The sequence below is a fragment of the Eutrigla gurnardus genome (genome assembly GCF_963514095.1).
Source record: "Eutrigla gurnardus genome assembly, chromosome: 2".
Taxonomy (NCBI): Eukaryota; Metazoa; Chordata; class Actinopteri; order Perciformes; family Triglidae; genus Eutrigla; species Eutrigla gurnardus.
The window spans coordinates 29666415-29681954 of record NC_139916.1 but is presented as its reverse complement, the minus strand read 5'-3'; the positions used below and the strand labels follow the sequence as shown (position 1 = coordinate 29681954).

The following is a 15540-nucleotide window of genomic DNA, read 5'->3' as shown; positions in this document are numbered from 1 at the left end:
GAACCAAATCTGTGTACTAAATGGTATCAACCCAAAAATAACTTAAGCAATTGATGAGACATATGGTCATCATGTACTTCAATCGTAAGCTCTTATACGATCTAGCATAGCAACATTAGAATTGTCACCCAACCAAAACACACTGTTGATTACAGATTTATGACTAGAACCAGATACCACTTTCTATATGGACTATAGAGATTTTATACTAAAGCAGTTTTGTGCCTTCTCATGTCCCCATATGGGACCTTATTTCAGAGAAAACATGTAAGATAGTCACTGACAAAGAGACAAACATGTTGCTGATCCTGTTTGAGTTGTACCATTTATGATATTTGTCAATTTAAAAGGTCATTTTAGAAGTGGAGATAGTCCCAGTGTGTCGTAGGTTTTTCATTGTATCTTTACGTTTAGTGTGAAACCACTCAGTGAACTACATCTCTGGTCTCACACAACGCACATCACTAACACTTCCGTTAGCTCGTCTAGCTACCTAGCTAGCTAACTTAGCTACCTTCCATCACTAATGTCACGTGATCTTAGCTGATGTGTTTTATTTCATTTCATGCTGATAAATGGTTGCTTTTGGAGTGTCGACAGTAGTAAATAAAATAGTTGGTCCATGTGGTACCAAAGTCCTTCCTGTACAGTTTGATAGTTTAAACTTTCGTATCACATTTTACTGACAGATTGATGATTTTTCAAGGTTTTGGTTTAACTTTACATTTCACCATACATATTACCATATTTTATGAGCTTACTGTTTTCATTGTAACCTTCAAAATAACTCGGAAACACAGCTGTGAGATAAATGCTGATGAGTATAAAGTACAACATTTCTATCAAAATTTAGGAGTAGTACCTCTAAATGAAGAAAAGACTGGTCTATCAACCAGTTTCTTTCGATATATTGTGTTGTGTTTTTGTCTATTGGACCCGGACTGAGAGACCAGAGGCAGAAGGCAGGTTTAAGATGTTTATTGTAACCAGAAATGAATGGTGCAGCAGGCTGGTGCGGGTGACGTGTCCGTTCGAGCTGGTTAGCAGAGGACTGCTGAGGTGACGAGCAAGCAGGTGGACTGGCAGGCAGGGATGAGTCCAACGGGAGAACGCTGGAGTCCTTCTGGAGAGCGAAAGTCACAAAAAAGGCGTTAGTAAAGATTACGACTAGGCAGGAGAAAGCACTGTTTGCAGAGACGAAGATCAGAGCTTCACACATCACCGTAGGGACGAAATAATCTGGCGCCGGAGTGATGAGGACGCCAGGTTTAAATAGTCTGCTGGTGATCTTGATGATTGGCATCAGGTGTGCCCGCTTGGTCCTCTGCTGCCGGCACGCCCACCGGCCACGCCCCCCAGAGCGGCTGGAGAGTGAGAGGGAAAAGGAGGGGGAAGACAGACAAGGGAAAACACACAACACAGAAACACAAAAATCCCTCCCACTGTCCTGGCAGAACCGTGACATATTGTCCTCATTACTATTGAGTCATGTGGACATCTGACTCATGGAGTACTGATCAAACGCCTGTATGTGAATCATTTTATTAACTTGGTCAAATATAAACCTGTTTTTGTTTTGTCCAGGCCCCCCAGGACCTCCTGGAGGTTTACTGGTGAAGAACGTTGCAGAGTCTTCGGTGGAGCTCAGGTGGAGTCGGGGCTACGATAACCACAGTCCCATCGGCAAATATGTCATCATGGGCCGATCGTCGCTCTCATCAGAGTGGAAGAAGATGAGGACAGGTGTGTGTGTGTGTGTGTGTGTGTGTGTGTGTGTGTGCGCGCGTGTGTGCGTAATACTGAAACAATCCCGTGATTGATAGGCAATTAACTTCAGGTCATTTTTAAAATATTAAAACCAAACGGTCCTACTTAATACATAAAAATGATTTATGCGTTGTGTGAATTTATTATCAACATACATATAGTCATTATTTTTGATATTTTTGACTAAATGAATCAGGAAAACGCTTGCTATCTCCCTGCCCACCAGACCCGGTGAACATCGAGGGGAATGCAGAGTCAGCTCGTGTGAAGGGACTGATGCCCTGGATGGATTATGAATTCCAGGTCATCGCCAGCAACATCCTGGGCAGCGGAGAGCCCAGTGTGCCTTCACACACCATCCGCACTCAGCAAGCAGGTGAGACGCCACAGGTCTCATTCAGTACTCCTTAAGGCCTTAATACTGTACTTACCTGGGGCTAAATGAGCTGTTAGCCCAGGAACAAGGGAGCTGTTAGCTCAGGGCTAAGTGAGCTGTTAGCCTGGGAATAACTGAGCCGTTAGTAGCGGCTAATTTAGCCTGAAGCTGTTAGACTCGAGTGTTATGTCCCTTCTGTTAGTACATGTCTTTCTGCCAAATGTACGAAAGAAACAATGTTGTCAGATGAAAGCGTGCGTTTAAATGTGATTGAGTTGTGGGCGAAGAAACTAACGGTATACTGTGTTGTTTCATGCTGCTCCTCTTGTGTTTGTGTATTTCCCCTCCAGCTCCCACAGTGGCCCCCAGTGGTCTTGGAGGAGGAGGAGGAGACCGCAATGAACTCATCGTCACCTGGACGGTGAGTGGATGACTGGTTTGGGTCTATGAAACGTGCTGCAGCATAATAAAATAAGTTTAAATGCCAGTATTTGACGGGCCTCATTCACCGATATCTTCCAACTTTGTTTCTTAAATTTGTTATTAAGAAAATCTACATCAGATTCATCATGATGTGTTCTTAAAGTACATTTGCTGTGTTATAATGATGAATCTCACTGTTCTCGTAATCGAAGATGTGCACCGCATGATCCTAGTTTTATATATATATATATATATATATATATATATATATATATATATATATATATATATATATAATGTTGTAATTCATTCATTCATTCAAGTCATTATTCACTTCTAATCTATTACATTTTTCTGTTTAAACATCTCGTTCCAAAAACTAGATTTATTCAAGGTCTCACCAAAAACTAAATTTTACAACATTTTTGACATTTCAATTACATCCAATAGAGCTTGAATACATCATAATGCAACCTCTGTTAATGTCAGCTGTTAGCTCCGTTATTTAGCCAAGCAGGTCAGTGCTGGCCTCCACCAGCTAACAGCTAATGTTAATTAGCTCTCCCCCTGACAATTTCAACACCGATTTGTTGTTTAATTAAATCAGCTCACCGCTGATGAGCGGCGCCACAAACCCAAGTTGGTGTGGACGTGGCATTAAACGAAGACATCAATGATTTCAAACAATCGTGTTGGTCAGAGTTTCTTGAGGAATCATTTGAGCCTAGAAGAAATCCACTTGATGACTATTGCTAAAGACAGAATGTGAACCTATTCTAGAGAATAGTGTGTATGAAGGTGTGGAAGGGAGCCCTCAGATGCTTGCTGATGAAGTGGGACAGCCCTAAAGTTATACTCACACACAGAGACACTGTAAGAATATTCAGGTCTGACCTCTTAGTGCTGTGCTCAACATTCCAGCCCATGGCCAGAGAGTACCAGAATGGTGACAGCTTCGGCTACATCCTGGCATTCAGGAGGAAAGATGCAGCGTCTTGGATGGTGGAGCGTGTGGCTCATGTGGATTCGTCCCGATACGTTTACTTCAACGACAGCCTGATGCCGTACAGTCCCTTCGAGGTGAAGATCAAAGCTTACAACCGCAGAGGAGAAGGTCCGTTCAGCCAGATCGCTGCGGTCTACTCTGCAGAGGAGGGTGAGTTCAACCATTTCTGGCTGTTCGGAGCATCGTGCTGCACCATGCTAACATTTACACTGATCATGATTATTATTAACAGGGACTATTGGGATTATTTTGCAACAGAATCCACAGTGTTTCCTACTGGTTGAGTTACTTGTGTTGGTCGCCACCAAAGAACATCCATCTGCTGCAAAACAACACTACATTCACAAGATACACTATGAACTGTGCATGAACACAGCATTCCTGCAGTCAACCTGAACAAGATGAGGAATAACAGAAATGCAAACTTCTTTTTCAGTAGGGTTACATGTATTTGGGTGGGCCACCCAAATATTTTGTGTTACTGCCCAGCAGTTTTCTGTGATCAGAAAACTGAGAATACATAACACAAACAGAACAGATAAATGTAATGTTATGTAAGGTGGCCTACATAAATGTAGCAGATCTAAAGTGCATTATTGTTTGTGTAAACAGTGTAGGGTTTTTACTTCCTTTGTGATATGAAGCTTAACAATAATAACACTAATAACAAGAATCACTGTATTTATTCTGTAGGGAGATTTAACTTTTCCTCTCTTTGTTATACACACGTAAATAAACACACACACACACACACATACACATGCATGTGGGAACGGGCACCTCTACAGCTACCATTCTACACTCCACGTGTACCTGGGCCGAGTCCACACATACTGAACTACTATTCAGCTGTTTATCCACAGTCATGATGTAAAATCAAGTGTATTTCACAATTGAAAGATTTGTTTCATTGGCAGCCATGAATCCAGAAAACAACCCTATCCATTGTAAACACGTCAGACTGATATCTGAATCAACATTTAGAACTTGTTAAGAAAGACAAATCTGTTACCTGGATGAACATGACTCCAAAAGTGTTGGAACATGTGAGGAAATAGTGTCGCCGGCTCGCAGCTTCACCTAGAATCTTTTAGAAGGTGTAATGTATGTGAGGGAATTTTCTCTTTACCTGATTCACTCAGTGTAAGATTAATACATGTCATCTTATGAATAGATTCACATTCAATCCGAGTTATTAAGTGTCTGCTTCTCCAGGCGAGGCAAGGTCACAAACGCTAGTGTGTCTCTCAGGGCCGAACACAAAGTTCTTACCTTTAACCTCGACATAATACACTGTGGCGGCTTCCTTAAGATAACTAATGCGTTTATGCTTTTCCATAAGGGCAGGAGGCAGAATTGAGGTTGGCACTGCACTGTTGAGTTTGTAGCTGTTGTACTGCTCAAACCTTGATTCTCACGATAGCCGTCGGGCATCAATAAATATTTCTGCATAAGACATCTACCATCTCCAGAGGTCTCCTTGCTTCGACTCATACATATTTCCAGTCTATTACAGTGTGCTCTATGGATGACTTCATTCAAGTCCAGTCTTAACAATCTCTACAGCATACAACATCCCTCTTCCCCCCCCCCAAAAAAAATGTTTTAACATAAATAATCAGTAGGAGTGCCAGGTTTTAAGATGTTATATTATGATTAGAGCATTTAATATCCTAGTCTGGCTCCTTGCTGAAATCCTGTAACTCTGGTTGCATGTTCTTCATATACATGCTCCCCTTGTTATGCTGATGACACTCAGTTGTACCTCCCAGTAAAGCTTACAGGCGTACGTCTACAGGACTGCCTGTCTGACAGAGAAAACTGGGTGTCTGTACATTTTCTCCAGCTCACTTCAAATACAGCAGAAATATTTGTTTTTGAGCCTGGCATATGACAAACAAATACTGCCATCTACTGGTCACTGGTCACAACATATTTAGCCTGTCGGTCTCCTGTTGGACAGTAATTTATGTTTTGAGCAACATAGCACAAAACTTGTCCAATTTACTTTGTACCACATGAAAACTATTTCAAAGATAAGACCTATTGTGCAGAGATTCAGAAGCTATAGTACAAGCTTTTATCTAGAACATCACACCTGTTGTAGCTTCTTCACATTGGCTCCCTGTTTGTTTGAGTATTGATGTTATTGATTACTCATAAGGCTCCTCATGGCCTGGCTCCAGACTACATTCGAGACCTTTTAATTCATTAAGGAACCTAAATGTTATCTGAGACCTCGGGCTGCGTTCCAGGATGAAAACTAAAGGGGGCCGAGCTTTCCCGATCGAGGCTCCCATGAAATATGACTGGCTGAGTCAGTCTCTTCTAAAAAAAACTTTTATCACAAGGCATATCCTGGTATTATTATTATTTTATTATTTATTTTATATTATTTTATTTGTTCATGTCACTGTGGTATTTTATTTTCTCTTTGAAGAATTTTGTACTTTGTTTATTTATTATTATTATTATTATTATTATTATTATTATTATTATTATTATTAGTAGTAGTAGTAGTAGTAGTAGTAGTCGTATATAAATGGAGAAGACTTGACAATCCATTTAGTAAGCTTGAAGAAGAGTGACCATTGTGAGATGGGAGAGTTCCTCTGACTGGAAGGACAAGCCTAGTTTGATGATTCTGAAATGAGCAGAGCCCAGCGTTGTCATGGAGATATTGCCTACCGTTTTTTCTAATGTCACCATAGCATTATTACAGGAGGTGTTTTACCTACCTTCTGCAGTTAAGACAATTGTAATTCAATGCACTGAACATTAATCATGCTTTTACTGCTGGCAAGATGTTTTATTAATTGTTTTAAACTTTAGGAGTTTAGAAGTAAGGTTTATAACAAACATTCACTGTCTTATTTTATTTTATATATGACATGTTTCTATGCTTTTATTTATGTATTTATTATTTTCATGTATTTATGCATGTACCTATGGAACATGCCTACCATTATTTATGCTCCGTTGGCTACCCATGTATTATGCATGTTATGTTTTATGAATAAAAGTTTGATTTGATCGACCTGCAGTATGTGCTGTCACCACTAGGGGGAAGACTGAACCTGTAGAAAGATTGAATTGAACATGAAGAATCTTGCCCACCCTGACCCTTTCTAACTCCTCACAGAGCCAACGGTGGGACCATCAGGCATCAATGCCACGGCACTGACCGCCTTCGAGATCCTAGTTTCATGGGAGGCTGTCCAGCAGCTCAGCGCCAACGGCATCCTCAGAGGATATGAGGTGATGAGCTGCACAAATACTCATGTGGATGTTTGTCAAGAACAGCAAACTTCCAAATATGTGACAGAATCAGTGGTGTGGTAAAAAGGGGCTGAAAATGACCTGAAGTCATGGACTGGTCATTCGTTTTTTGTACCAGATACATTTAGGACATGCATTCGAACTTTGGTGTAAATCTATTTAAATCAGCATGCCCTCCTTCAACAGCATCTTACTGAATCACAGAGCAGGGTTAGAAAATGTTGTTCTTCTCATGTGAACAATTGACATTCAACGAATAAGATTAGAGAAGAATTTAATTTGTACACATGATTATCAGGGATTGTTGCTCCCTTTATTGGGAAAACAGTTTAGCTTCATATTAAGGATTACTCTGCCATAGTCCTGGGAAGAAAGAGAGGCGTAAATGTATTTATTTATAGCATGTATCTAAAAAATACATATATAAACCCAGTGTAAACAAGCCAAACAAATATCACTGAAGACCCTGGAAAGAATTATAAAAGGGATAATACCACTGAAATGAAGTTAAAGAGAAAAAAGAAGAAGAAAAAAACAACTACTTACTTTCAATGTATTACCATAGACTGAATATGTAAAGAGGACCACTTTGACATCACCCATTGGTTTGTGGACCATGGTTACGAAGCCTAGAGTTTGACATGTTGTCTAATTATCACTAATTACAACACAGAATCACAAGGCTTCCCCACCCTAAAGCATTCTGGTCTATTTGTCTCTAAAAAGACCATCATTTACTAAATGAACATCATGCTGTATTGAAGAGACTTGAAACTAGAGATTGAGACCATAAACTCATGTTTACTGAGATAATAAATTAAGTGAGAAGGAACATTTCCCCACTGCACGGTGGTGTAGTGGGTAGCACTGTCGCCTCACAGCGAGAGGATCCCGGATTCAATTCCCAGGTCGGCCCGGGTTCCTTCTGTGTGGAGTTTGCATGTTCTCCCCATGTAAGCGTGGGTTCTCTCTGGGTTCTCTGGCTTCCTCCCACAGTTCAAAGACATGCAGGATGGGGATAGGTTAATTGATTACTCTAAAATTGCCCGTAGGTGTGAATGTGAGTGTGAATGGTTGTCTGTCTCTACATGTTGGCCCTGTGATAGACTGGTGTCCTGTCCCGGGTGTACCCTGCATTCGCCCAATGACAGCTGGGATCGGCTCCAGCCCCCCCGCGACCCTGAATACAGGATAAGCGGTAGACAATGGATGGATCATTTCCCCATAGACCTCCATGTGATCAGACTTCTTTTTGCAACCAGTTGCCCCCTGATGGCCAGAAGAGAGAATTCAGGTTCAAGGCACTTCAGCCTGGCCTTCACTTTTCGGTGCGGGGGAGTTAATAGGCTATACACATCCTTAATATACAACTTTGGACCAATACTTGTAAAATATCTCTATACAAAGGTCAGTTTCTCGTTATCAGACATTACTTAATCATGGTTCCTTGGCCCTGTCTCTGAGTCTATGAATCAGTGTTTTTCTTTGATGCGGTAAACAAGCTCAAACTTCTCATAGACAAGGTTGTGCTGGTTTATTTATACACAGTCCTCTAACCTGCAGTTAACGTTCTAATCTTTTTATTATCTTATCACGCTGTCACTTCATCAACTCTGATTGTATTAATTGCCAAAACCCTAACAAGTGTATGCCTTTATTAGTGCCGAATTGGCTGATATCAGCATTCTCAACACGTAAAGTCTGTTTCATTTTCTCTTATTGATGGAGATGGATGGCCTCATTAGACAGAACCACAGACGCATTTGATGCAAACAGAATAATATATTAACAAATTAAGTGCATTTGCCACTGTGACTGAGATTTATAAATCTGATACACTGCAAAATCTTAAAAGAGCACTAAACCATCAAACCGCTTTCTCAGCTGAATACCAACGTATCTGGGTATTTAGTAATATTTATGATTGATTTAGGTTCAAATTGCGACATTTACGTGCAAAGTAGTGACTTATATGGAGCCAGTTTTTGTCACGCAACTGTGAATTGCTTATGCTAAATACTAATTATTGCATGTAAACTCAAATTCACAATATTTATATGAATTTAAACTGTATTTTGTCACTATAACAGGATATAACTTACCTAACCATAATCATAACAATAGCCAGCATGCTAGTGGTTAGCATTAGTGGTTTGCATTAGCATTAGTGGTTAGCATTAGCACTAGCGATTAGTATAAGCTAATTGAAAGGACCATCATGAACTAAGTTAAAAACAATTCCAGCTACATGTTAAAGTGATGTAGCTCAAGCCCAGCAGTTTGTGTGCTGTTGTTTATGTTCTGTAACAAGCAAGCTAACTAACTCACCAGCCCCTAAATGGGTAAGATAGAACAACTTATTGTTTCAACCGAGAAAACGCCTGCGCTGTGTAAGTGGTTATGGAAATTGAGCTCACGTCGATTCTGTTTTTTCTTCTAAAGGCATTCTGTTGAATTTCCTGGTGAGAGGCACTGGTTTGTAATAGCGTTTTTGTCCTGTTGTGTGTCCTCAGATCCGGTACTGGCGGCAGCATGAGCGGGAAGCAGCAGCTGACCGAGTGCGGACAGCAGGACTGGAAACCACAGCCAGAGTGTCCGGACTAAGACCCAGCACTCGATATCACGTCGCCGTTCTGGCGTACAACAGTGCCGGCACTGGGCCACCCTCGCCACGCACCACTGTCACCACCAGGAAACCACGTATGGTTGCAGCACTCACATCCCTACAGTCACATCTGTGGAAACTACACAATACATTTAAATTTGGGGTCACAAAGAGGAACAGAAACACATTAAAGTTAAGAATATCATTTTGTTTGCTTTTGGTTTGGAATCAGCCTTCAGCAACAACTTCTCCAGCTCTGATTGATTGATGGATGTCAGCATATTTTTGATAGAGATTATATATTATTATATATTGTTGGTACTAGCTGATGTGAGCATGCGTCATAGTTTGTTGCGTCATAGGACAATATCACCTAGAATGTGATCTAAACGGGTTAAAAACGCATTTTTCATTGCAGTTTGACTTTGAAGTAATGTGACCAAGCCCAGCATGAAATCATGGTAGAACTTGCAAGCTAGCTAGCCAACTAGCCTGCCACTAAATGAGGAAAATGAAAGAATAATGCTCCATCCACACACTCTTGTCACTCTTGTTGTAGTAACTGATACATTCACAGCTGTCAAACCGTTACACGCTTCATACTGCAGCTGCTGATAAATGAAGATTTGACATGTTTGTTCATCAGGTTATTGTTGCAGCTTATTAGGATCCATGGTGAGAGGTTAACGCCACGAAGGCAGGGGTCACCCGGGACACGGCTGACATGTAGAGACAGACAACCTTTCACACTCACATTCACACATTTAGAGTCATCAATTAACCTATCCCCATCCTGGGGACAAGTTGACTAGCTAACTAGATACCAAGCTAACTAGCTATTTAGCTAACTAGATACCAAGCTAACTAGCTACTTAGCTAACTAGATACAAGCTAACTACCCAGACAGCTGTCACCTCTTGCTTCCTGAGCTGTGAGATCACTTTACAGCCCCACTGACATGTGTTGTCACCATGTATACCAACAGTCTGATTTTCTTTATTTTTCTATCAATTTACATTTTTGAAAAATGTGTTTTTATTTCAGCTCCTAATCGTCGTCCAGGCAACGTGTCATGGAAGACTGATAGCTCCTCGGTAACGGTGAGGTGGGATCATGTGAAGGCCATGCACAATGAGTCTACAGTACTGGGCTACAAAGTGAGTTTAGTGTGTAGCAATGTGTGTGTTTGTCTGCATGTAATGTGGCACATTAAAGACACAAGACACTCTCTACTACCTGGTTCAGACTACGTGCGTGATATCAGCTGATTGTAGCTCAATAGCCGTGCTACATGACACTTGATTTGCAGTTTGACGTGTTGGGCCCAAGTTTCGTAGACCAGGCGCAGTCGGGGCGCAGTGCACCTTTTCAGGCATAGACGCATTTTATTAGCAGTGGATAGATATGAAAAACAGGAGAGAGAGAGGGAGGTGTGACATGCAGCAAAAGACCTTCGGACAGGATCGAACAGGGGTCGGCGGCGTATGCATACGTGTAACATACATGGCATGTGCTCTAACCACTCTGCCACCTGCGCTTCCCTAAATCACTGTTTTTCAGGGGGGGGGGGGGGGGGGGGCATCATGAAGGAATTCTGCTTAGGGCACCAAAATGGCTAGCGGCGGTGCTGGACAGAAGACAGCAGCAGTGCCAGACGGCCAAAGTCCGAGAGGTCCAAGTCTCAGCTGTGTTAATTCAGTCAGGCTGAGTTTCCGTTACGCGTGCCATCCGCCTTTGATCTGACGTCAGATGTGACTGGACATATAGATATAAATTCACGTGTTGATTCAATTAGTTGCATTAAATAGTGTTTTTTGTGATTATTTATTGCATTTAAATGTGCCTGGAACTGTGGAAACCTGCCTGTGAGGTCTTGGTGACGTGGGTGCACTGCAAGCTGGTGAGCCAAACTGCCACTCCGCCAGCTGTAATTCGCCTTGCGCCAAGAGTAGACCAGGTTGGAGCTGGCGGGCTTTCGGCGCAGTTTCAGAGAGGCTTTTTGCCACGGAACTTCCGCTGTGCCAAGCTGAATATGTGACGCCTCCCCCTGCTGCGCCGCCACACCCATCTTGGCGCAGGCGATCCACCAAACTGACAAACTGGCTGCAAGGCTGCGCGGGTCGAACCTTGCATTGCGCCGGCTCCGCCACCCTGCGCCACCCTTCGCTGCGCCACGAAACTAGGGCCCGTTATGTCAATTAGTCTTGGGCCTGTTAAAAAATTTTAAAACCGGTTTGGTATTAAAGTTGTGGTTAAAGTTTGGACTTTAACCACAAGTTGTCGCACTTGCCACAGCAGCCCCTCCCGAGTGAAACATTACATTTTACACAGAAGATTGCGCTTCTTTGGATCAACGTTCTCAGCTCGTTAAATGCACTGGTGGCACGTCGTCAAGTGACACGTCTTCAAAACGTCGATGTTCAAACATAAGTTACGGCGTGCACATCTTCCCCTCCCACTCGCTCAGCAGCGGGACGGCCGCAATTTGCACACCGGCCGCCTCCAACACTTGCGATGCCGGTTCAACCGGTTTGTGCATAAATTAAACCGGTTTAGCCCTGTACACCGAACCGAACCAGTGAAATCAGAAATCCGCCCGCCCAACTCTAATGTTATGTATGAATATACATTCACACTCAAAACAACTGTCAGGCCAGATCCATTAAAAACAGCAAAATTCAGTGTAATGATCTGAATGCACACACAAATGTGCTGATTATGTTCATAGTTTAAATAATAATTACCCTTGTGTAGTTTGGCATGGGTACACACATTGATGTCCAATGTTTTGTCAGATTACGATACATGTAATCTCCACATGTGAGATATGAGAACCAATAAATAGGCTGTATAATGAAATCAAAGATCATGTTTATAAGCTCTGTAACAATGGTTCTTTGATTTCAACACAAAAACAATGATATTGCTGTATTCCAATCACTAAAAAAGCCATCTATCAGCAGCGTTGTGTGTTGTGAGCTGTGAGCTGATGTAAACTGTTGTTTTGTAAGATTAAGGTCTGAACTAAACTTTGGACCTGCTGTGTTCAGGTTCTGTACAAACATGAGGGCCAGACAGCACTGAAGGTTCTGGACAAGGCGAAGACGTCCATGAGCCTGCCACTGCCGAAAGACAACGGTTATGTGGTGTTGGAGATTCGATCCTGGGGAGAGGGAGGGGATGGGCCGGCACACGAGATTATTGTGTCCCGGGACTCAGGTGAGAAACTGAGAACACACACCAAATCTGAAGTCTGCAGCAACCACAGTGCATCATTCATCTCTGATGTACCAGTATCATGTCTTCTTATACATGTGTTCGCTATATTAAATATATATTTACCAATTCATCTTGCCGTCAGACAGCTCTGCCCCCCCAAATATATTTTTCTTTCCTACACAGCAGCACATGACTTTGCTCCTTGCTGGTACTCCTGTTTGTTTCTACAAACTCCATCTGCTGTAGCTCATACAATAATCCAGTCCCAGTGTCCCCCCCTAGGCCTTAAGTCTTGATGTCCACCTGGTTCATGTTTGAGTGTGTTTGAGTTGGAGAGGCTCCAAGCGCTTCATGGTATAATTTGAAAAGGATCAAAATATTATTTGTCTCTCTCCGTTCACTACTAAACATATTTTTTGTGAAACACGTTCCCATGGTGGACACTGGAGGGGACAGGACTAAGAAAGTAAATCGAATTTTCACTTTATTAAAACAAATAATGACAACTTAGAGAAGAGGTCAGAGTAGAGGAAGAATACTTTGTGTTATGATTATTGTTATAACCTATTTTAAATATTGATGAGTGCTTACAATTATGATTCTAACGTGCTATAAGTTGATTATGACATATTCTAAGCATGTTAATATTTCCAATGATGCTTATAATAATCAATAAGTCAAAAAAGTAATACTGTAAGTATGTAAGCATTTACTAACCCTGTAAATCCAGTTTGCCATAGAACTGTCCTGATTTGCAACAATGCCAACAATGATGTAATACATCCAGAGACATTACAGACTGAGACAACAGAACTCAGCATTGAGGATCAGAATCAAACAAATCAAACATCTATAATCAACCACATCAGTGTGTTTTCTCACCATTTGACCCCTTAGTGCCACTCATTCACTTTTATTTTTATGTAATTTGTCTGATAATATTGTGATCATTACATAATGTTTTTGTCTGCAGCCCAGCAGCTTGGTATTAATATTTACGGGCAACCATAAGAACTTTGTCTGACAAAAGAACCCAAAATGATTTTTCATTGAGATCAACAACATTGTGCATTTGGCTGATTTAAGACACCGTTCAATCACAGAGATCAGGAGGGCTCCAACGTGCATAGTCGACTATCATTGTACAGGTTTACCAATCAGTTAACATGGATCATTATTATTATTATTTTTAAATCCTTTCTGCAATATGACCTCTGTGGACTCTGAAATTAACAAAATAACACAATTATGTTTCTTTCCGAGTTGATTTAATCTGCACTTTTGAGCGTAAAAGTCTGACACGATTTTAAAAAGTTCTCTAGGTTTTATGTTCAAATATTTCTGAGGATATATATGTATATGATTTCTTATAAGGCTTGTAGTTAGAGGCGGTGCTTTAAAAGGAAGTAACCCCTCTTCACAGACTTATTCATCCAAGGCCATGTTATCGTAGAGATATGAACATCAGGATATCTATTATGTTGATCATAAACATGTCAGCAATATCAGAAACAAACACGGGACAGTGAGATTTTATCATGGTTGGACAATTAAGGTCATTTGGTTACAAAGGAAAGGTCAAAAGGACTAAATCCTTTCTTTGTGAAAACCTTTTTTTTTTATTGAACTACATTTTTAAATGTCCAAACAGAAGAAGCTGTGCAGGAATGTAAACCTTGAACAAACTTTAAGAATTCAAAATTAAAATGTGGATCTACCAAACCAGACACTTGATGCCAATGTTTACTACTTGGCACTTTGTTATACTTTGGTGCTTCCCATACCTAGCGATATATAGACTCCTTTTCTGTGAGTAAACATGACAATGTATTATTGTGGGCGGAGCTTAGGTGGAGGCAGAATAATTATCTGAACACCTTCACTCACACTAGCTAGTTTTGTTGTCTTGTTTTCGAACAAGGGCTGACAAAATAACAAAGATTAACATAAACCAATGGGACCAGATTAGATCAATGGCGTTGCAACACAAGTCTCTATTCCAGCAGTGGAAACCCCAAAAGGTCCATCAAAAAGAGTTTTACAATATTAGTAAAGGGTCTCAGAGGCTCCATCCCAACATCCTCACTCACAGTCTTTGAGGTCATCCTCACAAAACTCCATTATGGTTCAGTTCTGTCCGTCGTACCATAGGAACACAATGGTTCTGCAGGCGACACGTTTCTAGGGACACTCTACATGGTGTTATATTGACTGGATTTGACTCTCTCTCTCACAGGAACGGGTATGATGGTGCAGAACGAGGCGTCCTCCACACGGTCCAGCCGCCCTCTCCTCCACCTCCTCGCCGGCCTCACTCTCCTCACACTTGTGTCGTCATCAGGCCTGTGATCTCAGCCAGTCTGTGGACTTCTTGCTGGCTTGAAACTAAAGCTGTCCTGTGTCTCAGCCTGTGTTTTGGGTTTTTTTGGGGGTTGTAGCACTGCAGGGATTGGACGGTGAGGGAGGGTGGAGGGGTTTCATTTTTTTAAATAGTAAAGACAAAGAGGGTGTTTTTTTTTTAAAACAGCCTGGATGTTTTGAAGGGGTTGGGGTACGGGGCGGCCCTGTCTGGTTGTGTATTTGTGTACCGGTGTCGGTTGAACCATGCCTTATGGGGACCATCACATCTGTGGCTGACGCGTCTCCATGTCCTCCGAACTGTAGCGGATGAGACACAGACTTCAGGTGTAAATTATTCATGGTATCAACGGTGTGCATAACTTGTGTACATAGAGCCTGACATGTGATTCACTCTGAGAGCAACTTGACTGATATGTGTCTGGTTGTGGGCGTTGTGGGAACAGCTGTAGAGGTCTGCATCTTCGACATCACTGCTTGTTAAGCACCGTAATAGTTTACCCTTCT

The 15540-nt window shown here is 41.6% G+C and overlaps 1 protein-coding gene across 1 annotated transcript in view; it reads left to right on the top strand.

Annotated features, from left to right (window-relative positions):
* cntn2 (contactin 2) overlaps window positions 1-15118 on the top strand; it is a 35978-nt gene extending 20860 nt beyond the window's left edge. The window contains exons 14-22 of the mRNA XM_084025502.1: window positions 1585-1743; window positions 1994-2143; window positions 2494-2564; window positions 3488-3722; window positions 6715-6830; window positions 9365-9551; window positions 10501-10613; window positions 12507-12675; window positions 14912-15118. Of these exons, the coding sequence (XP_083881628.1) occupies window positions 1585-1743; window positions 1994-2143; window positions 2494-2564; window positions 3488-3722; window positions 6715-6830; window positions 9365-9551; window positions 10501-10613; window positions 12507-12675; window positions 14912-15024 (1313 nt within the window). The 3' untranslated portion in view covers window positions 15025-15118. The remainder of the gene's footprint in view (window positions 1-1584; window positions 1744-1993; window positions 2144-2493; window positions 2565-3487; window positions 3723-6714; window positions 6831-9364; window positions 9552-10500; window positions 10614-12506; window positions 12676-14911) is intronic.
* Window positions 15119-15540: the final 422 nt, after the last annotated feature.